This window comes from Capricornis sumatraensis, chromosome X (assembly GCF_032405125.1).
Source record: "Capricornis sumatraensis isolate serow.1 chromosome X, serow.2, whole genome shotgun sequence".
Taxonomy (NCBI): Eukaryota; Metazoa; Chordata; class Mammalia; order Artiodactyla; family Bovidae; genus Capricornis; species Capricornis sumatraensis.
This window is the reverse complement of record NC_091092.1, coordinates 15,991,232-16,015,016: the sequence shown is the minus strand read 5'-3', so window position 1 is coordinate 16,015,016 and position 23,785 is coordinate 15,991,232. Positions and strand designations below refer to the sequence as shown.

General features: G+C 36.4%; 1 protein-coding gene across 2 annotated transcripts in view; it reads right to left on the bottom strand.

Annotated features, from left to right (window-relative positions):
* Window positions 1–23,785, bottom strand: part of COL4A5 (collagen type IV alpha 5 chain) — a 249,452-nt gene that overhangs the window by 69,840 nt on the left and 155,827 nt on the right. For both annotated transcript variants that reach the window (XM_068963385.1, XM_068963384.1), the window contains exons 18-27: window positions 22,969–23,010; window positions 20,850–20,982; window positions 12,305–12,478; window positions 11,923–12,006; window positions 7,822–7,914; window positions 5,297–5,367; window positions 4,814–5,005; window positions 3,463–3,631; window positions 1,421–1,513; window positions 1,227–1,331 (exon numbers count right to left, since the gene is read on the bottom strand). In XM_068963385.1, coding sequence (XP_068819486.1) covers window positions 1,227–1,331; window positions 1,421–1,513; window positions 3,463–3,631; window positions 4,814–5,005; window positions 5,297–5,367; window positions 7,822–7,914; window positions 11,923–12,006; window positions 12,305–12,478; window positions 20,850–20,982; window positions 22,969–23,010 — 1,156 coding nt within the window. The remainder of the gene's footprint in view (window positions 1–1,226; window positions 1,332–1,420; window positions 1,514–3,462; window positions 3,632–4,813; window positions 5,006–5,296; window positions 5,368–7,821; window positions 7,915–11,922; window positions 12,007–12,304; window positions 12,479–20,849; window positions 20,983–22,968; window positions 23,011–23,785) is intronic.

The window sequence follows — 23,785 nt, the reverse complement described above, 5'->3', positions numbered from 1 at the left end:
CCTATTATATCATGCTCAGTGACTAGAGTAAGATGTTAGAAGCACAATGACATTCTAGATGACTCCAGACCAAGCCTTACAAATACCTGATATTCTCTCTCAATCACTTTGCGGTCCTATTATTTTCATACAGGGCTAAATAGCATTTGTGGCTAATGCTCTTCTAAAAGAAAGTAAAAGCTATTACCAATGAGATAGAAGAACTAAACTTAAGAAATCAATTCCACGCAAAAATGCAGAGAAACTTTTATTCTGCTTATATCTGGATATAGTATGATAAAAGGCCTACCACATAATTCTGGAAATGAGCTAAAAACAATGGTAGATGTTATACATATCAGTTCAGTTCAGTTGCTCAGTCGTGTCTGACTCTTTACGACCCCATGAATTGCAGCACGCCAGGCCTCCCTGTCCATCACCAACATACATACACATAAAATCAAATCTGACTCTTCTGAAGTCATTTAGTATAAATGATTAAGGACATGTTTAAGCACTGTTCTCAGATTAAGACACACACTTGCCGTTCATGAGAAAAAGTTCTGTGAAGAATAAAGCAGAACTGAAGCAACAGTCCTAAAATTTTCAGTGAATCATGAGACTATGACTTAAGGATAAAACATTACTTGGATGAATGTGTGCAATAAATCTGTTTTCTGTTTAATATAATCCATTCATTTAACAAATATCTACTGAGTGCTTACTATATGCCAAAAACTCTTTTGAGTATTTAAAATATAATGGTGAACACAAAAGACACATTACTATGATTTTTAAAGTTTATATATCATTTTTGCATATCTAGGATTTAGATGTTTTCTTGTCTGGAAAGTTTTAGATAAAGACAACAAAACTATAGTGCACACATTCTGTGACTTTTCATTTAAGACTTTTTATTACACAAAGGGTTTTCCTCAATGGCTCAGCAGATAAGAGAATCTGCCTGCAGTGCAGGAGACATGCATTTAATCCCTGGTTGGGAAGATCCCCTGGAGGAGGAAATGGCAACCCACTCCAGTATTCTTGCCTGAAAAATTCCATGGACACAGGAGCCTGGTGGGTTACAGTCCAAACAGTAGTAAAGAGTCAGACATGACTGAGCACTGAGCAAACTACACATAGAAAAAGTTAAAACTAATATATTTTATCTATTGTGTAAACTGTATCACAGAATAATATCACTTTAAGCAGTTAACCTACCTTGGCTGCTACCCAGTCCTACATACCTTTGGGACCAGGTGGTCCAGGAAGCCCGATTCCAGGGATACCCGGTTCGCCTTTACTACCAGGTATTCCTGGCAAGCCTGGCTGGCCTGGGAGTCCAGGTTCACCTATGGAGAAACAGCAGTTTTTTTTGGAAGTAGCCAAAGAAAGAAGCCAACAAATGTTGAGAACATGGTCAAATAAATTCCTCACATACCTGGAAGACCTACTTCACCATCTCTGCCTGGGTGACCAGGCAGGCCAGGCTTCCCTGGTTGGGTTATGGTCTGACCTGGATCACCTTTCGGACCTATGTGGGAATTAATAGTGAATAGGAAGTGTTCACTTGACTAAAGACCTCTGTTAATTAAAACAAAAAAAAATATTTATAATCTTTTGAAAATGCAAACTAATAAAAATCCAAGAGAAAAACAATCATATATATTTTCAAGGAAGATACTAAACAGAAGAATGAAATTTCAAAGAGAAAAGTATATTACAGTTCTAAGAATTTTCATGAAGATAGCATCTATAAATATATTAGGCATCTATAAAAATATTTTCTAAATGCAGCTCAAAAGAAAAATATTTATTTTTGGTTAACTACGGGTACTTTAAGATTTTATGTGTGCAAAGTCCAAGTACACATACTACTCATTAATTGAAATAAGACTTTGAAAAATGTTGAGGATAAAGATGGATTTCTTAATCATGGCATAAAAAGCACTAACCATGAGAGAAAAGTGTGATAAATTTGGCTACACTCAAATTGATTTCTGTTCATTAAAGACACCATAAAGAGAGTGAAAAGGGCAAGCCACAGTGAATGAAGATTTTGCAAAATAAATATCTAAGAAAGAACTAATACACAGAATACACATACACACACACTCCCCTCCAAATCAGTAAGAAAAACAATCCAAAAGAAAAAATGGTAAAAACACTTGAATAGAAATGTCACAAATGGAAAATTCAAATGGTCAACAAACATATGAAAATATTAATGTTTGAACTTTATGTTAATGGAATCATGGGGTAAGCATTCTTCATGTTAACTTTGTGTATGGATATTGCATATTCATTTTTATTTGTTTATATATCAGAGAAATATAAAATAAAACTGCCACCCTATATATCACACTCAACAGACTGGCAAAAGTGGCAATACAAAATGTTTTTGAAGATACAGACCAACAACAAATCTCTAATACTGCTGGTGGGAGTATGAATTGATACAACTGCTTTGGACATGGTTTGGAATTGTCTAATAAAACTGAAGATGTATTTATTCTATGCCTCAAAAATGCAAATCTTAAATATATACCCTAACCCAGTGACTGGCAATTGTCTTCTGCAAAGGACTAGACAGCATATACTTTAGGCTTTGTGGGCCACATGGTCTCTGTAGCAACAACTCAACTCTACAGCAGTAGTGCAAAAGCAAGCATAACAATAGTGAATGGGTGTGAATCTGTTCAAATAAAACTTTCATTTATGAAAACATGTGGAGGGCCAGATTTGATTTATGAACTGTAGTTTGCTGATCCTTGCCACAGAGTACAAGAATATATAAGAGAACGCACATAGAAGCATTATAATAACAGGCCTGAACTATAGATAATCCAAGTGTCCATTAACAATAGAATGCATAAATCAATGGTGACACACACACAGTGGGATACTGTACAGCAATAAAAATGCTATATCCATATACAAAGTTAACATAAAGAATACTTAACCTATGATTAACATAAAGTTCAAAAAGAAGCACAAAGTACTTTATTTAGGAATACACATCTAGGTGATAAAACTATTTATGGAAGAAAATTATGCAAAAGTGAAGGCAGTGTTTACCTCTTGAGAAACAGATGATTTTTATCAGGAAAAGACAGAGAGGGGAGCATAGGTTTCCAGAATACTGGCAATGTATGTTTCTTGGCACATGTGATAGTTACGTGTGTGTTTCTATTATAATTATTTGTTAAATTTTGCATTATGTATCATGCACTTAAAAACAACAACAGTAACAATAAATACAGTCAGAGAAACTTTAAAGAGAAGGCCTTCTTAAAACATACACACACACGCACACACATGCACATACACATTTATGTTTCCTTGCTAAGGAGATCTGGAAAGCCCAAATATAAATAGCCAGGGGAAAACACCTCTCATGAAAGGAACCCCAAATGGTCAAAAGATAATGCATTTTTGTTTTTAAGCACCAAACTAAAAATGAAACCACCATAGCAAACTCACCTGGTATTCCTGGTTGGCCTGGATTTCCTGCCACACCTTGTATGCCTTTTTCACCTACTGGACCTGGAGGGCCAAAACCAACAGGGCCCATAGGCCCCCTATTTCCTGGGAGACCTGGCAAACCTGGGTTCCCAGGGGGACCTCTTTCACCCTTAAAAGCCATTCCACCCTGAAAGGGAAAAGTTTAATATAGAGATACATAGATATAACAGCCATCTGTAGGTTGGTATTACTTAGTACAGTTAGAGAAATGATACAGCCATAATAGTTCTTCTTAAAAACTGAGTGTGTGTTACTATGGGATGGTATATGTGAGCACTCTATTTATACATTCTTTCATTCAACAAATATTTTTTGAGTTCCTACTATGTGCCAGGAACTGGTGATAGAGCAAAGAATATAAATAGACTAAAGTCTCTACGTTCATGAAGCTTACATTCTAGTGCAAGTTAAGAAGTTTACAGGCTAGTTAACATTTTATAAAGTATCACTTTCTACCTAAATATCCTAGGCTGTGTGTTGTGCACAAAATAAGACTCTAAAGACAGCAAAAAAGACACAGATGTGTATAACAGACTTTTGGACTCTGAGGGAGAGGGAGAGGGTGGGATGATTTGGGAGAATGGCATTGTAACATGTATACTATCATGTAAGAATCGAATCGCCAGTCTATGTCTGATGCAGGATACAGCATGCTTGGGGCTGGTACATGGTGATGACCCAGAGAGATGTTATGGGGAGGGAGGTGGCAGGGGGGTTCATGTTTGGGAACGCATATACACCCGTGCTGGATTCATGTCAATGTATGGCAAAACCTATACAGTATTGTAAAGTAAAATAAAGTAAAAATAAAAAGAAAAAAAAAACAAAAAACAAAAACAAAAGAATGAAATGTACACTATAAAAAAAAAAAAAGACTCTACTCATTTATGTTCAATCTTTAGGCTCCATGGCACATTTAACACAGCCATCTACTCACACTAATCTCTAAGCTTACTATATATAAACCAAATTAGACTTTTGTTGTCAGATCTAAACAGAAACAGACAAGGCTATGTGGGATAAGAAAACGGGAAACTTACACTGCTCTACAGGCATCTTAACCTTCTGCCTACTTGGTCATAGCAAACAGCATTCAACATAATAGTGGGTTAAGCAGAAATAATTAACAAAACCACTTAGAGAAAAGAATTATAAAGAAACTCTACATAGTCAATAACAATGTGCCATTAGTACATGTAATCACATTCTTTTAAGCATTGATCAGATGTTTATCTCAGAACCAGGCCCATCCTAGAAAACATCACTAACAATTTGACACCACAAAATCAAGAATATCAAACCAACTTACAGGTTCTCCTTTGGGGCCAGGAAGTCCTGGCAATCCATCCTGTCCAGGGGTGCCAGGTAAACCAGGAAGCCCTGGAACTCCAGGGGAACCCAAATCTCCTTTGTCACCCTTCATTCCTGGAAATGTGAGGATGTCACCGGGTTCACCTTTAGGTCCAGGAAAGCCTGGAGCACCTGGACCTCCTGGTATGCCCTGACGGGTTAAAAAAGAAAGAAAAGAGGAAAAAAAGAAGAAAGAGAAGAAGAAAATCAGTTTCTTTCTGTTTTTCTAATATGTTCTCCAGTTTATCCAATCAACCTGCCCAATAACATTTAGTGTACAAAGCTATGAGTCAAATGAGACATGTGAGCCAGCAAGAGTAAAAGAATCAAATAAATCATAATATAAAAACTAAATTTCCTTTATATATATCCACAAGTGAAAACTCAAGGTATAAATGGGTTTCTTCTACTTCTTTTGCTCTATAATATACTCAAAACTTACTGTTAATCCTTTGGGACCAGTAGCACCAGCATGTCCTTTTTCGCCCTTCTGTCCAGGGAAACCAAGAGATCCTAATATACACACACAGACACAGACACAGACACAGACACACAGACACACACACACACACACACACACACACACACACACACAGAAAGAGAGAGAGTCAAATGAGCTTTGGGCTTGAAATTTTGATAAAGCTTATATAAACATCAGCAAGTCAGGAAGTCAAGTCTTAAAGTAAGAATATCATTCAATCTCATTTGACAAGTCACATGCTGATTTCTCTATTTTATGTTTTCAAGATACAGAGATCACCCTTTCTTTTAGGTAAATCTAAACTTTCATGGTATATACAACATTGTATCCTTCAGTTCAGTTCAGTTCAGTCGCTCAGTCGTGTCCGACTCTTTGCGACCCCAAGAATCGCACCACGCCAGGCCTCCCTGTCCATTACCAACTGCCGGAGTTCACTCAGACTCACGTCCATCGAGTCCGTGATGCCATCCAGCCATCTCATCCTCTGTCGTCCCCTTCTCCTGCCCCCAATCCCTCCCAGCATCAGGGTCTTTTCCAATGAGTCAACTCTTCATATCAGGTGGCCAAAGTATTGGAGTTTCAGCTTCAGCATCAGTCCTTCCAATGAACACCCCAGGACTGATCTCCTTTAGGATGGACTGGTTGGATCTCCTTGCAGTCCAAGGGACTATCAAGAGTCTTCCCCAACACCACAGTTCAAAAGCATAAATTCTTTGGTGCTCAGCTTTCTGAACAGTCCAACTCTGACATCCATACATGACCACTGGAAAAACCATAGCCTTGACTAGACGGACCTTTGTTGGCAAAGTAATATCTCTGCTTTTCAATATAGTATATAGGTTGGTCATAACTTTCCTTCAAAGGAGTAAGCGTCTTTTAAAATTTCATGGTTGCAATCACCATCTGCAGTGTATTTCCAATTCCAAAGTGTTTCAAAGCTTGTAGCTACCAAGTACTATGCATAGAAGTACTCGGCTTCTATAAGCATCCCATTGTCAAAGGCAGAACGAGATAAGGACAAAGTCTGCATATTTTTCTCTGTTCTTACTTGGACAATTTTCCTAGATTCCTACTAGTTCTTTCTTTGGTTTATCACTCCCTAAAATTTATTTTATGAAAAAGGATTGGTGCTCAAAGACTAGAGGAAATATTACTAAAGCAGTACTTTCAAAATGGGCCCCTGAAACAGATGTGTTTGTACCACCTGGGTACTGGCTAGAAATGCTAATTCTTGGGCCCTCCATCTCAGGTCTATTGAATTAGAAATTTGGGGGGTGGGACCCAGCAATACAGATTTTAACAAGCCCTCCAAATAATTCTGATGCACTCCCAAGTTTGAAAATCACTAGACCAGAAGTACAGGGCTAGATGATGAACTTCCAGGGGCAGCTATTAGACTTGCTAAAAACCTATTTCCAAACACCAAATGAAATGGTTCATCAGGGAGACACACTAGACATAAAGGTAAGAGATCTGGTATCTATTCTCAGCCCTGACTGACTCAGACATAAAGTGTGATTTCAAGAGAATATTGGGGTATTCCAAGAGGCAGCTAAGTGAAAGTGTTGTGGGTCTGATGGATATCAAATACAGTTCTGCTTGGAAATGGATAAGGAGGAGTTATATATAGAAAGAGGAAGACAAATATCATATGACACTGCTTACATGTGGAATCTAAAAAAAGGGAACAAATGAACTTATCTACAAAATAGAAGTAGAGTCACAGATGTAGAAAACAAATTTATGGCTACCTGGGAGTAAGTGGGGGATAAATTGGGAGACTGGGATTGACACATACACACCACTATACATAAAATAGATAATTTATTAATAAGGACCTTCTGCATAGCACAGGGAACTCTACTCAATACTTTGTAATGTCTTATATGGGAAAAGAATCTAAAAAAGGGTGATATATGTATATGTGTCTGATTTATTTTACACTGCAGAAATGAACACATTATAAATTAACAGCACTCCAATGAAAATTACAAAAAAAAGAGGAACAGTTTTTAATTTTTAACTTTTAAAAATTAAAATAAATAAAGAGGAATATTGGCAGTTGATTTCCAAAATCTAGTAAAAGCCCCATTTCTCAATGACAACATATGATACATCCCAAAGACTAGAATCTGCCACTGGAAATGATATTCAGGGGTCAAGCATTATGAACATTTTCCCCAGTTTTCTGGAATAAAAAAGTCTGACTCTGTTTAAGTTATTTTCTTCACCATATGGAAAATAAGGAAAATATTTTTCCTGGAATAATATTGCTGAAATGCTTTAATAGAAAATGTGGGTAGCTTCAGGTACAGAAAGCAAGAGCATACTTTATTTCATAGCAGATACTGATATTTCATATTCAATTATTTATGAATATGAATGACTAGCTATAAAAGGAGAAACTGGCATCATTCTAAAACTATAAGCTCACTAATATCTAGCCAGAAATATTTTAAAGGTTGCCCCAAGGCAGAATGCTTTACCTGGGGGACCTGGAAGACCTGGCAAACCAGGCTGACCTGGAGGCCCTGAAATACCAGTTCCAATACAGTTGAAGCAGGTGTCACCTTTGTCACCTAGAGAAAAACATAATAAAAAACAAATTTTACTTCAATGGTTACATATATCTTCTTTAGACAAGTTCTAAAGAACTTAGCAGGGATTCCCAGGGGGACCTATGGTAAAGAATACCCCAGCCAATGCAGGACAAGCCAGTTCAATCCCTGGGTTGGGAAGATCCCCTGGAAGAGAAAACGGCAACCCACTCCAGTATTCTTGCCTGGAAAATCTCATGGACAGAGAAGATAGCAGGCTACAGTCCATGGGGTTGCAAAAAGTTGGACATGACTGAGTGACTGAACACAAGGAAGTTTGCACTAAAGGACAATATTCCCATGCAACAGTGTAGTTAGAGAAGCTTATATTTAGAATCAAATCATTTGATATATATTTACTGAGAACCTACTATGTGCCAAGCACTACTCAAGGAGTCTATAATACATGATGAACAAAACAGACAAAATCCATACGTTCATGGTGTTCACATTCTACCACTGGCTGAGTAAGTGAAACTGGATATACTTAGGGATGGGTGGCAGATTGCAATTTTGAATAAGATAGTCAGGATAGAAATCATTGAGAAGATGACATATGATAAAAATAAAAACTTAAAGGACATGGCATGTGTGCAACAACTGCAGAGCAATCTAGGCAGAAAGAGTAGCTATGTTTAGCACACAGAAGGAATATCAAGGAGAAGAGATTACTGGAATAGAGTGAGGAAGGGAAACCAGCTCAGACCATTAACAGGGTATAACAAGTGGTATATCATAAAATATCCTATAGGCCACTGTGAAGACTGTGGCTTTTACTGTGAGTAAAATAAGAATCTAGGAGAAGAAATTCAACAGAAAAGCAACATGATATGACAAGTTTTAAAAGGAGGACTCTGGTTGCTATGTCAAGAGTGTGATCTAAGTACAAGTGTGGAAACAGATTAACTATATTAAGTGGCTACGGCTGAAGTGATCTAGGAGAGATGGCAGCTCATCCCAGAGTGACGGCAGTGAACACGACGAGTATTGGTTAGATTCTGGACATATCTGAAGGTAGAGCAAATGGGGTTTTCTCATGGATCACATATAGAATGCAAAAGAAGGGGGAAATCAGAGATGACATCAATATACATCAAAAATCAAAAAAGAAAAACAATAAAGCTTTTAGAAGAAAACATACAGGAATATCATCAGGTCCTTGGGGTAAGCAAAGATTTCTAAAATAGAACAGAAACAGCACTAATCATAAAAGAGGACGTTTATCATTTGATTTCTGTTAATTAACAACCTCTCTTCAAGAAAAGACATGAGTAAAAAATCAAGTCACAGAATGGGAGAATATATTTGTGATACATATATCCAACAACCCAATTAAACACAGAAAAAAATAAGTACTTTACAAAGAGAATGTACAAACTATACAAGCGGCTCAGCATCAATAATTGTGAGAGAAATGGAAACTAAATTCTCTTTGTCAAATGGTTTGGTGATATCTATGGAATCAAAATCTATACCTATCCTATATCCCAGCAATTCTATCACAAGGTTTACACAACAGGAATGAATGCTTATATCCTATAATACATACATATATATATATGTATATACACACATATATGTATGTATGACATTATATATATATGAATGATCATAGCAGCTTTATTCATAACATCCCCAGATCAAACGTTCATGAACATTAGAATGGATATTTAGGAATATTTAATTGATATAATATTACGCAAAACAAACCAGATAAAATATTAAGACATAAAAGGGCCTATATGATTCCATTTCTACAAAGTTCAAGGCAAACTGATAGAGGACAAAACAGTGGTTACCTTTGCGAGTGCTGATTAGGATGCACAAGAGAGTCTTCTAGAATCCTGGTTAAGTTCTATATTTTGATTTAGATAGCAGTTACATATGAGATGATAGATACACATATAGAGATACACATATAGAGACAGAGTATATATAGGGAGAGACATATCTATATAGATAAAGACATATCGTGTGTGTGTGTGTGTTTGTGTGTGTGTTTGTGTGTGTGTGTGTGTGTGTGTGTGTGTGTGTGTGTAGCTCAGTTGGTAAAGAGTCTGCCTGCAATTCAGGAGACCTGGGTTCGATCCCTGGGTCAGGAGGATTCCCTGGAGAAGGAAATGGCAACCCATGCCAGTATTCTTGCCTGGAGAAAGCCACGGACAGAGGAGCCTGGTGGGCTACAGTTTGTGGGGTCACAAAGAGTTGGACACGACTGAGCGAATAACATTTTCACTTTCAACACTTTCCACATAAAATATAAAATCATCACAGTGTCTTACGAAGTCCAGTTGATCTGCCACAGACTGCCCCCTCCCTCAAATTATATTACATCATATTCTACGGTTCTCCTCCCAGCCTGCCATGCACCCTGGCCTATGCTCACTCTCCTCCAGTCACAATGGCTCTCTTTCACATATATGCCAGGAAGGAATACAAACAGAGCATGTAATTTATTGAAAACCAAGTGAATAAACTATTTAAAGAATGCAAAAATCAAGTAAAATAAGGACTGAGACAATATTTGAATTGGCAGTGAATAATCCCATGGACAGAGGAGCCTGGTGGGCTATAGCCCATACAGTTGCAACACTGAAGTGACTTAACACACACAGGCTACTGGTGACTTTGACAAAAACAGCATCTATGGAGTGATGCGAGTGTGTGTGGGGGGCGAGTCCTGATTGGAGTATGTTTAACAGAAAACGATGGGCTTTCCTGAAAGCTCAGCTTTTAAAGAATCTGCCTGCAACACAGGAGACCCTGGTTCAATTCCTGGGTCAGGAAGATCCACTGGAGGAGGGATAGGCTACCCACTCCAGTATTCTGGGGCTTCCCTGGTGGCTCAGCTGGTAAAGAATCCACCTGCAATGTGGGAGACCTGGGTTCAATCCCTGGGCTGAGAAAATCCTCTGCAGAAGGGAAAGGCTACCCTCTCCAGTATTTTTACCTGGAGAATTCCATGGACTATATAGTCCATGGGGTCACAAAGAGTCGGACACGACTAAGAGACTTTCATTTCACTAACAGAAAATGAGAGGAGAGGAGAGTTATCTAGAGACAGTGAGTAGAAAATTATTGAAGAGTTTTGATGCAAGTGAAAGAATAGGAATTGAGTAGTATCTAGCACCTGAAGTGAGATTATGACAAGATATTTTTTAGATGGGTAAACAAACGCATATTTGTATATTGCTAGGAATGATCCACTGAAAGGGGAAAATTGATGATATGGGAGAGACAAGAATTTCTCAAATGAATCTTTGAGGGAAACAAGAGGAAATGGAATCTATTGTACAAAGAAGTGTTTTAGATAGGAGCAGTAACAATGATCAGCAGGAGGCAGAATAAATGTGGTGGTGGTGGCAATTTGTGAAAGTTCTCTTGTTATTGCTTCACCTGGTTTGTGGAGGAGGAAGCTAAGTCAGAATCATAAAATAAGAATAGAAGAGGATGTGTTACAAGTTTGAAAAGGGAAAACCAGGTGCAGGCTCAGAAGAGGTGGTAATTTGGAATTTGTTGTTGTTCCGTCACTTAGCCGTGCCCAACTCTTACCAACCCCATGGACTGCAGCATGCCAGGCTTTCCTGTCCTTCACTATTTCCCACAATTATTGAATTACCAGAGCTATGTTTTGGTTCCAATGGCAGGAGGGGAGGGCAAAGAAGTCAAAAGTTTATGCATGGGATTGACTACAATGATTGATCATGGAATTCAAGCTGGGTTAAGAGATAAGAAAAGACTTCAAAAGGCTGAGGGATAACAAAGGTTGGCAGGTTTCACTGAGTTTGAAGTAAGGTTGGAGTCAGGTATTAGAGATAGTGAGCTAGATGGATAGGATATAGTGGTCAGGAAATCAAAATTTTGAAGTGTTCACTATTGGTAATGTATGGTCTTGGGGTCTGACCATGGGAGTGAGTGGCTGAGGAAGGGTGAAGGATATAGGGAATTTTGCTGATGACTTGAAAAAATGAAGGAATATGGGGATCAAACCTTTCATTCCTTGTTCTCCTTGGAGTCCTCTATCACCTGGAGATCCTGGAGGGCCAGGAGGGCCTGCTTCACATATCTTATCACCTGAGATCAGATAAAGCAATAATAGCAAGCCAATTGTAAAATATCTAGAAGCCTCAACAAAAAGAAAGTCTGATAGGCTAGGGGAAAAAAGATTTATTTTCAGTTGTTTCTATAATATTAATGACAATTTGAAGAACAAATTTAAATATCAAATAATCACCATAAATCAAAAGTAGAAGCAGCAGAAGACTCTCTTAGTTATCAGAAATACAAGAATGATGCAAACCATCAGATTCACTTATAAATGAAGATAAAATAAATACAACAGAACTTAATAGGAGAAAAGTATACAGCTTACTAGGAGGGATGTGAGGGCCGGGAGGGCCAGGGGGGCCAGGAGGGCCAGGAGCCCCAGGCTGTCCATCAAGTCCAGGAGATCCAGGAATGGAAATTCCAGGTGGACCTTCATCACCTTTCTGACCCCTTTCCCCAGGAAAGCCAGGGGGTCCAGGAGGACCTATAACTGCAGGTCCTAAGATAAAAACAAATACCCATTAAAGTGATCAAAATGATCTTATTTTAGACATATTACTTTGGGTCTCAATGAGACATTAAGTAATGATAAAATCTTCCTTTAATGTATAATATCAGTTATGTTCTTATTTTTTCTATGAGAATCAACATGTAGAGAAAAGATGGAAAGTCCCAATAATGTAAGTACCAGTTTGAATATAAGAAAGAATAAAGTAGTTTTATTACTTTTGGAGGGCTTTCCTGGTGGCTCAGGTGGTAAAAAAAAAAAAAAAAAATTCTGCCCACAATGTAGGAGACCCAGGTTTGATCCCTGGGTCGGGAAGATCTCCTGGAAAAGGAAATGGCAATCTACTCCAGCATTCTTGCCTGGAGAATCTGATGAACAGAGGAGCCTGGAGGGCTTCAGTCATGGGGTTGCAAAGAGTTGGACAGGACTGAGCAACTAACACTCACATTACTTTTGGAAACATACTAGTAACTAACTCTCTACACGTTCACACTACAACTTCTTAATCTCTGAAATACTAGAAAGCCGCTGACAGGAGAAGAGGCATCTCAAAGTTTTCAGGTAAACATGGCTCTGTTTCTGGACATTCTTCTGTTCTGCTGTCTCTTCCTGCACCACTAACACATTTTTTCATTACTACAGCTTTATAATATTTTCAAAACTGGCAAGGAAAATATACTCATCTTTGTTCTTTTAAAAACCATCTTTGTTCTTTTTAAAACCATCTTCATTACACTTACAAATTTATTCTTCCAAATAAATTTCAGAACCAGCTTATCAGTTACATTTTAAAAAATCACTGGAATTTTGAATTAGATTAATTTGAATTTAAAGATTAAATTTTGGTAGAATCACCTGTATATAATACTGAATTCCCACATCAAGTAATAATTATATATATCTTTCCATTTATTTATTTATTTTATATTATTTAATAATATTTTACAAAGTTATGCAAAGAGATCTTACACATTTTTGTTAGGTTTATTCATGGGTAAATTTGATTGCTAATGTGAATTTTATTGTTACTATTGTTAACTGATTTTTCCCCCTCTTGTATGTTTAATTATTTTCTTGCTGGCTTAGAGCAAATTACTTAAATTTGCAACTCATATTTGGCTACCTTGCAAACATTAAGTTCTGATAATTCGTCATTTGATTCTTTTAGGTGCTTTGAGTAGATAATCACATGGCTTGTGAACAACCAAAATGTGGGGGTTTTTGTTTTCTATCCATATACCTCTTTTTTTTCTTCCAGACTTAGTGCACTGGCTGGGATCTTTAGTATAAGAACAAATAGCATTGGTGACGTTGGTGACCATCTTCATTCTTGACTTGAACGGGAATACTCCTGATGTTTCACCACAAAGTATATTTCCTGCAGAGTCCTGTACTTCCTGTATGAAGTAGACTGCTTCATCAAATTGAGATAGTTTCCTTCCAACCTTAGTTTAAGAATTTTTTTCCTTTTAAAAATAGGTATTAAATTTTTACTTTTTCTTTTTATCTATTGTCCTATTCCTTTTTAATATGTCAATGTAGTCAATTAAAGTAATGTTGAACCATCCTTGTAATCTTAGGGTAAATACTATTCAGTCACAAATACATTATTTAATATACTTCTGAATTGATAATATTTAAGATTATTACTCCTACATTCATAAATAATATTGAACTATAGTTATTTCCTGTGTATCTCCTTGGTGGTTTGGTATCAATTGTTAAATTGAATTTCCTTTTTCTTAAAAAAAAATGTTCTGAAACAGTTTTTAAACTGAGAACTGCCTGCTCAGGAACTTGGTAAAATTCATTCATAAAATCCACCCATAAAACCAATACTTTTTCAGGGAGACCTTTAACCTTCCAAAATCTTCTACGACAATTGATCTACTTAGGTGTCCTACTTCCTCAGGGAAATTTTTATTAAATTATGTTTTCTGTTTCATGAAGAATGTATATTTCATGTAGAATTTCAAAAATGTTGACAATTTTATAGTTTTCTTATAATTCAAGAACTTTAAATGTATTTTATGGTATCTTTTTTTCTTTACTGATTTTGAGTCTTTTCCTGCCTTTATCTTGATCTTACTTTATTTTTACCTTTATCAAGTTTTCCACCTATTTTGTTTATGCTTCTGTTTTAAAATTTTTATTGGCATATAGTTGACTTACAATGTTGTGTTAGTTTCGGGTATACAGCAAAGTCAGTTATACATAAACATATATCCACTCTTTTTTAGGTTATTTTTCCATATGAGTAGAGTTTCCTGTTATACAGTAGGTTCTTACTAGTTATCTATTTTTATATGCGTGTGTGCATGCATGCATGCGCCACATCTCTCAGTTGTGACCAACTCTTTGAGATGCCATGGACTGTAGCCTGCCAGGCTCCTCTGTCCATACATAGCAGTGTGCATATATCAATCCCAATCTTCCAATCCTGCCCCCCCATTTCCATGAGTTTGCTTTCTACATCTGTACTTCTATTTCTGTTTTGTAGATAAGTTCATTTGTACATTTTTTCTTTTTTAGATTCCACATATAAGCAGTATCACATGATATCTTTCTCTGACTTCACTTAGTATGACAATATCTAGGTCCATCCATGTTGCTTCAAATAGCCTGTGCTTGTTTTATTTCTTACTATTTTTACAACTTAGCTCATTTAAGTTTAGAAAGTAAAAGTGAAGCCGCTCAGTCGTGTCCAACTCTTTGCGACCCCGTGGACTGTAGCCCTCCAGGCTCCTTCGTCCATGGGATTCTCCAGGCAAGAATACTGGAGTGGGTTGCCATTTCCTTCTCCAGGGGATCTTCCCGACCCAGGGATCGAACCCAGGTCTCCCGCATTGCAGGCAAACGCTTTAACTTCTGAGCCACCAGGAAGCCATCTCTAATTTTGTGATCAATTAAGTGTAAGACTTTTGGCTATATTTAATGAATTTTGATATGAAATTGTTTAGCATTTAGTAGTTCATCACCTCCATTTCCAGAGAAGGCAATGGCACCCCACTCCAGTACTCTTGCCTGGAAAATCCCATGGACGGAGGAGCCTGGTAGGCTGCAGTCCATGAGGTCGCTAAGAGTCGGACACAACTGAGCGACTTCACTTTCACTTTTCACTTTCATGCATTGGAGAGGAAATGGCAACCCATTCCAGTGTTCTTGCCTGGAGAATCCCAGGGACGGGGGAGCCTGGTGGGCTGCTGTCTACGGGGTCACACAGAGTCAGACACGACTGAAGTGACTTAGCAGCAGCAGCAGCATCTCCATTTCTGTTTATCTTCTTTACCTATAGAGCTATTTACAAATGTGTACTTTAATATAAAAGTATTTGGTGGTTTTTGTTGTTAATTTCTAACTTCATTTTACTGTGGTCACAGAGTATGGCCTGCATACATATATTTTTTTAATTTATTTTTTATTGAAGGATAATTGCTTTACAGAATTTTGCTGTTTTCTGTCAAACCTCAACATGAATCAGCCATAGGTATACATATATCCCCTCCCTCTTGAAACTCCCTCCCATCTCCCTCCCCATCCCACCCCTCTAGGTTGATTCAGAGCCCCTGTTTGAGTTTCCTGAGCCATACAGCAAGTTCCCGTTGGCTACCTATTTTACATATAGTAACCTAAGTTTCCATGTTACTCTTTCCATACATCTCACCCTCTCCTCCCCTCTCCCCATGTCCATAAGTTTATTCTCTATGTCTGTTTCTCCATTGCTGCCCTGTAAATAAATTCTTCAGTACCATTTTTCTAGATTCCATATATGTGTGTTAGAATATGGTATTCATCTTTCTCTTTCTGACTCATTTCACTCTGTATAATAGGTTCTAGGTTCATCCATCTCATTAGAACTGACTCAAATGGGTTCCTTTTTATGGCTGAGTAATATTCCATTGTGTATATGTACCACAACTTCTTTATCCATTCACCTGTCGATGAACATCTAGGTTGCTTCCATGTTCTGAAAGTCATGTTCTCAGTCGTGTCCAACACTTTGCGACCCCATGGACTGTAGCCCACCAGGCTCCTTCATCCATGGGATTCTCCAGGCAAGAATACTGGAGTGGGTTGCCACTTCCTTCCCCAGGGGATCTTCCTGACCCAGGGATTGAACCCAGGTCTCCCACATTACAGGCAGATGCTTTAACCTCTGAGCTGCCAGGGAAGCTTCCATGTTCTAGCTACTGTAAATAGTGCTGCGGTGAGCAATGGGATACGTGTGTCTGTTTCAATTTGGGTTTCCTCAGGATATATGCCCAGGAGTGGAATTGCTGGGTCATATGGTGGTTTTATTCCCAGTTTTTTAAGGAGTCTCCATACCGTCTTCCATAGTGGCTGTATCAATTTACATTCCCACCAACAGTGCAAGAGGGTTCCCTTTTCTGCACACCCTCTCCAGCATTTATTGTTTGTAGACTTTTCGATGAGGGTCATTCTGACCAGTGTGAGGTTATATCTCATTGTGGTTTTGATTTGCATTTCTCTAATGACGAGCGATGCTGAGCATCTTTTCATGTGTTTGTTAGCCATCTGTATGTCATCCTTGGAGAAATGTCTGTTTAGGTCTTTTCCCCACTTTTAGATTGGGTTGTTTCTTTTTCTGGTATTGAGTTGCATGAGCTGCTTATATATTCTGGAAATGAATCCTTTGTCATTTGTTTCATTTGCTATTATTTTCTCCCATTCTGAGGGTTTTCTTTTCACCTTGCTTATAGTTTCCTTTGCTGTGCAAAAGCTTTTAAGTGTAATCAGGTCCCACTTGTTTACTTTTGTTTTTATTTCCATTACTCTAAGAGGTGGGTCATAGAGGATCTTGCTTTATGTCATCAAGTGTTTTGCCTATGTTTTCCTCTAAGAGTTTTATAGTTTCTGGTCTTACATTTATGTCTTTAATCCATGTTGAGTTTAACTTTGTGTATTGTATTAGGAAGTGTTCTAATTTCATTCTTTTACATGTAGCTGTCCACTTTTCCCAGCACCATTTATCGAAGAAGCTGTCTTTACCCCATTGTATATTCTTGCTTCCTTTGTCAAAAATAAGGTACCCACAGGTGCATGGGTTTATTTCTGGGCTTTCTATCTTGTTCCATTGGTCTATATTTCTGTTTTTGTGCCACTACCATACTGTCTTGATGACTGTAGCTTTGTGTGCAGGCTATGTTGTGTGCTAAGTTGCTTTAGTCGTGTCCGACTCTTTGTGACCCCATGGACTGTAGCCCACCAGGCTCCTATGTCTGTGGGATTCTCCAGGCAAGAATACTGGAGTGGGTTCCTCCTCCAGGGGAGGAAATGCTACCAAAAAGAAAGCTGGTTTAGCAATTCTAATACAGTATGAAATAGAATTAAATGCAAAAATTCATTACAAACAGGTATTTCATATGGATAGACAAATTATATCACAATGATATAAAAGTCATGAAACTTACTCATCTAAAAATATAACCTGAAGTCAGGAAGCTTGATTCCTCTAGCTCCATTCTTCTTTCTCAAGATTGCTTTGGCTATTTGGGGTCTTTTGTGTTTCCATATGAATTGTGAAATTTTTTGTTCTAGTTCTGTGAAAAATGCCACTGGTAATTTGATAGGGATTGCATTTGGTACTGTAGTCATTTTCACAATATTGATTCTTCCTACCCAGGAACTTGGAATATCCCTCCATCTGTTTATGTCACCTTTGATTTCTTTCATTAGTGTCTTATAATTTTCTGTGTACAGTTCTTCCGTCTCCTTAAGTAAGTTTATTCCTAGATATTTAATTCTTTTTGTTGCAATGGTGAATGGGATTGATTCCTTAATTGCTCTTTCTGATTTTTCATTGTTATTATATAGAAATGCAAGTGATTTCTGTGTATTGATTTTGTATTCTGCAACTTTGCTAAATTCACTGATTAGCTCTAGCAATTTTCTGATAATATCTTTAGGGTTTTCTATGTACAGTATCCTGCATACACTTTTAAAAGATTTTTTCTGGTCTAGTAGAGTCAATTTCTTAACTACACAATTTCAAAGCTACACACCACAAATACTTCATGTGTGTTTGAAATGAATGTACATTCTCTGCTGCACAAAATTTTTCTCTCTCTCTCAAAACTACAGCTGTGTTACTCAAATCATTTATACCCATATTTATATTTCACTTCCTTGATATACTGGGGAATTTCCAATTTATCCCTTGTAGTTTATCAGTTTTCACTTTACATATCCAAAGCTATAATTTTAGATGAGTAAGTTTCATGACTTTTATATCATTTGTGGTATAATTTGTCTATTTATCCATATGATATATCTGTTTATAATGCATTTTTGCATTTAATTCTATTTCATACTATATTAGAATTGCTAAACCAGCTTTTTTTTCGGTAGCATTTGCTTAACATTTTCTCATTGCTTAATTTTCATATTTTCTACATTATTTTACTTTAGATATGTCTACCGTGCACAGCATTTAGATTTTATTCCAATTTTGTTTTAGCTTTTGTTTATTAATCAGTGTTAAGTCCTTTCATATTTACTGAAGTTACTGATTTGTTTTTAACTTCTTCTTGTCAGTTTATGTTTTTCTATTTATTCAGGTTTATCTGTGTCTGTTTTGTCCCAAACCTAACTTATATTACAAAGGTCAAGATTTTGGTCATCTTTCTTCAACAAGTAAGTAATATATATTATTTTAATTCTTTTCTAGTGGTTACTATTAAAATGTTTAACCTAGGGACTAAAATCTGTATTTTTGGAAAACCTCATATAATTAATAGTATTTATATTCTTTCCCTCTAACAAGACAATAAACCATAAAATTCACTTCCCCATTCTCTCTGTACCTTTACATTCTATGTTAGTAGTATGTACAATTATACTTCCATATTGTTAGTTAAAATATTTGTTATTTTTTATGATCAATACTTATTTAGACTTAAAATACTTTATTAATATCTTTCTTAACCATTCTTTCTTCTATGCTACCCACCCCTACTCCCAACTTCATCCTGAATTCATTTCCTTCTTCTTGGAGTAAAATCTCCAGTAACTATTTCAGAGATCTGGAGGTCCTCATCTTCACCTTAGGATGACAGTTTGATGTAATATAGGATCTCAAATTCATAGTTATTTTTCCTTATTACTTTGAAAATTTGCCCCATTATCTTCATCTGACTCTCACTGCTTTGCAAGTGATCTGCTTTGGGTCTCAGACAGTTTTTAAGAACTTCTTTTTATCCTTAGATTCTAAAATGTCCTTACAATGTGTTTAGGTATATATTCTGTATTAATTTTGTATTATTATTATTACTTTTGTTTTGTAATTCATAAGCCTTTTTACAGGGAAATATGCCTTTTTTAAATAGCTAGAAGTTTTAACCATTAATTTTTCAAATATTGCTTCTTGTCCTATTCTCTTTTTCAACTCCTTCATGTTGGATTTTGGGACATCTAGGTTTATCCTTTGTGTGTCTTACATTTTATTTCATACTATCTAACACTTTAAATTTTTTGCTATATCCCTGGAGAATTCCTTATCTGAATTTGCCAGACACAGTTATGTCTTTAGTCCACTACCTTGAAGACAGAAATCCAAAGGGTATACTTTGACAAAATGGGACCCACAATTTCTCCTCTTTCTTCTTGGCAGAAACACTGAGCATCACTCATCTCATCATGTTAACATTTCATTAGGCAAATATTTTTTTATGGAAAAGTAACCATAATTTATTAAATACCTATGTGTGACAGATACTGTACCAGATTTTTTTTTCAAATTTTACATGAGAGGTATGCTATCACCTCATTTCAGAGAACATCCAAATAAACATGCTAAACAAGGGCACTGCTCAATTAGCAGCCAAATTAGAAGTGCTCTACTGTACTGTGTATCTGCAATAAGGAAGTGATATAAAATTAGTACTGAGCTCCAAGATTTTACTGCACAGCAAAATCGCCATGGGGATTTCTAGGTAAATGTTTCTGGAATTCTAAGTGGATAGTGCTGTTTACTACATAAAAATACAGTAAATCTTACATAACTAGGCATCATTAGTACAATGTTTCCTACCATAACAGCATGAAAGGTACAATGATGAATATTTGGGTCACAGTAATGTTTGGTGTAATTTATTAATAACAAAAGATAGAAATGGTATTTTTTATTGTAAGACAACACTATTCAAGTAATTCTGATTTTTTTAAGTATACATGAGGAACTTGGAAAGGTTATAGTAAGAGCTGAGGAGTTCCTGTCAATTAAAAAATACTGATGTCTTCTAGTGCCATGCTCACCCTGGAACTAGTATGATAATACTGTATACATGGATTAGTAAAGATACTATAAACACAAGGGTATTAAGTATAGTACAGTCTCATTTACCTGGAGGTCCAGGAAGGCCTGGTGGACCTTGTATCCCAGGAAATCCTCGATCTCCTTTATCTCCAGGCAAGCCAGGTAACCCAATGTTTCCTTTTTCTCCTACAGTTACACCAGTCCCAGGCCTAGGTATTACCTTTTTTTATGAAAGAAAAAATAAAGGAATTCAAAGAGGAAGAGACTTGTTTTTCTGAAAATAACCTGGTAGGTCCATATGATTACAATGCATCATTTTCACAAAGTGTTCAGATGCAAAATCATCAAGACCACCTTACGTAGATTGTGAGCAGCACGCTTCAACAGATTAGAAAATGTCCAATGTCAGTATCAATATTACCATCCACTTGAGCCCCAGGCTTACAGAGTTAGAATTATGTTTGATGTCTCTTATCATTCACATTCAATTCACTCCAATCACCTAAGCCTTATAATGTTTTGTTTAAAAAGTCTCTCCAATTTGTCCCCTTCTTTCCTGTGACAGCTTCTATCCTTACCTCACACTTGGACTAACAGAAACAACTCTGAGATTTTCCCTTTAAATCCAAATCTACTACTAGGATACACTTCCTCAAAAAGGAATTTTTCTGTGTTACGTTTCCTGTTAGACCACTCATAATTGTTCATTACTTCTTACTATATGTCACTTTATAGCCTTGACTCTAAACATACTTCTCACTCCCAATACCTCTCTCATCTGTTTCACATCCTGTTAGTTCCAGCAATGACTTTTCAGGAGAGCAAAGTCTGATTGTAACCACTTCATGCATCTTGCACATTCCTGCTTTTTCCTTTGAATGTGCCATTCTAAATATCTATAATGCCTTCCCATAATCTTTCTCTTTGCCAACTCATATTTTTTTCTTAAAAAGAAAAAGAAAAGTCATTCTTCCAGGAGGGCTTTATTAGTTAAAATCAACTAGCTAATAATTCCCTATCTTCTTAGAACCTGATGCCTAAAGAATTTTATATTAAATTATCTAATATGAAGAGGTTAACTTCATAGAGTTATAAAGGTAAAGTAAGCTTTAGATTTAAGCAACTATCAGTCTGAGATAGAAATTATCACCTACTGGTATTATTCATCCTGGCTCTTTTGGATACAAGAAATATTCAGACAAATGGACATTTGTGGGACCTAGAATTGGGATAGTAGTTCAAAGGGGAAATGAGCTATTGAACAGGACATACTCTTAAAATTTCCATTTCTTCTGATGCTCATCAAAATTGTATCATCTCATTTTTTAGAAAAATTATTTGTTAGAAAAGTAAAATTCTGATTTTAAAATGAAAGCAAATAAAAACTGTCTTAAGATCTTCTGTAAATATAATACACCCTCATCATTGGATTTGGTAAAGTACCAAGTATCAATATTTAAGACTCACTATGGACAAAAATAATTAAATAAACATTATTCAAATGTCTTATCATATAGGGTTTATGGCACTTGCCCCTTTGCAACTTTAGTGAAGTCTAAAGCCAGGAGTCTTAGCAAATTTCAATGAAAGGAAAACCAATATCAACTGCAACAGAGATATTTTATTCTTAATAAGAATGAAAACATATGTGACTAGAATTTCATGGTAAATACAAATATGACAGAAAAGTTGTAAACGCTTCAAGTATTCTTTTATAGAGTAGTTTCCTGCATTTGTTATGAAGAGCCCCTAAAAGCACACACTCCGGGAAGAAAGAGGTGTGAATCAGACAATTACAAATCGAGAAAAGCTATTAAGACCAAATCCATCTTTCTTCTGAGCCCTGCAGGGGGAAGGACCAATCCCTAGTTCCCCAACAGTTTCATTTTTTGAACCTTTGTAAGCAACACTTGCACCACCTGCTGGTTACTTAAGAAATGATTTGGCAATCATTATGCAAAAAAACCTAGTACCATAATTTTGGAGCTTTATTATGGAGAAATAATACACAGGCAGACCAATACGAAGACTCCGAGGTCAACCTCACTGAAGTTTTAGATGCAAAGACTTTTAAGACAGGAGGAGTTGATAAAGACTTGGAATTTTGTGTTCTATGAGGAAAAGGTATGGAGTATATAATTAAGACACAAAATTTTAAATGCACTAATAAATTTAATAAATAAAAACTGAAAGAAAAAAAACTTACAAGTCCAGGAGGCCCAGGTGGGCCAGTGTCACCTTTTTGACCCTGTTCAATACAATTATACAACAGATTAGTAAAAATCACATGAAAACATCAATTTCCTCAAAAATATAACTGATAAGTTTCATAAAGACCCAGAAATACACAATAAAAAATATCAAAGAGAAATACAAAATGAGTTAATAAAACACTACTTAGCTAAGCCTAGGAAAACCTGTGCTGTTATGTCAGATTTACAAGCTATATGATGCTGACCAGATCAACTAACTTATTTGCCTTATATATAGACCAGACTTCTAAGGTATTTCTAGTGGTAACATAGAGAAGACACTGAATTAAAAAATTGGTATTACTAGAATCAGCTAAAAATCTTTACCCTTTTCTTACATTTAGCCATGTCTTTTTCAAAAAACTTGTCAGGGTCATAAATTTAGTGTCATTTCCATTAATGACAGATATTTTGAAGCTGACGGAGTTAACTATCACCAGGAATAGCTAATAAATCATAATTGGTTTGTGACTTTGCTCTTAGAATCTACTGAAAGACAAATTCAGATAAAACTGTTACCCTTAACCAGCAGATACAAGAGGTGAAGATCACAGTATTCAACTGTTACTCCACTGGCCAAGACCCGAGAATAGGTGTACCTCTCACACCTCTACTCTCATTCTAGACTTATTCATAGAAACCTTTCGTCTATCTATAAGCTTCTTTTAGTTTAAGGAGATACTCTGTCCTATAACTTCACATACAACTAGAAAAACAAAATTTTATTCTTTGAGTATTTATTATCTTCCTTTATTCTAGCTGTGCCTCTTA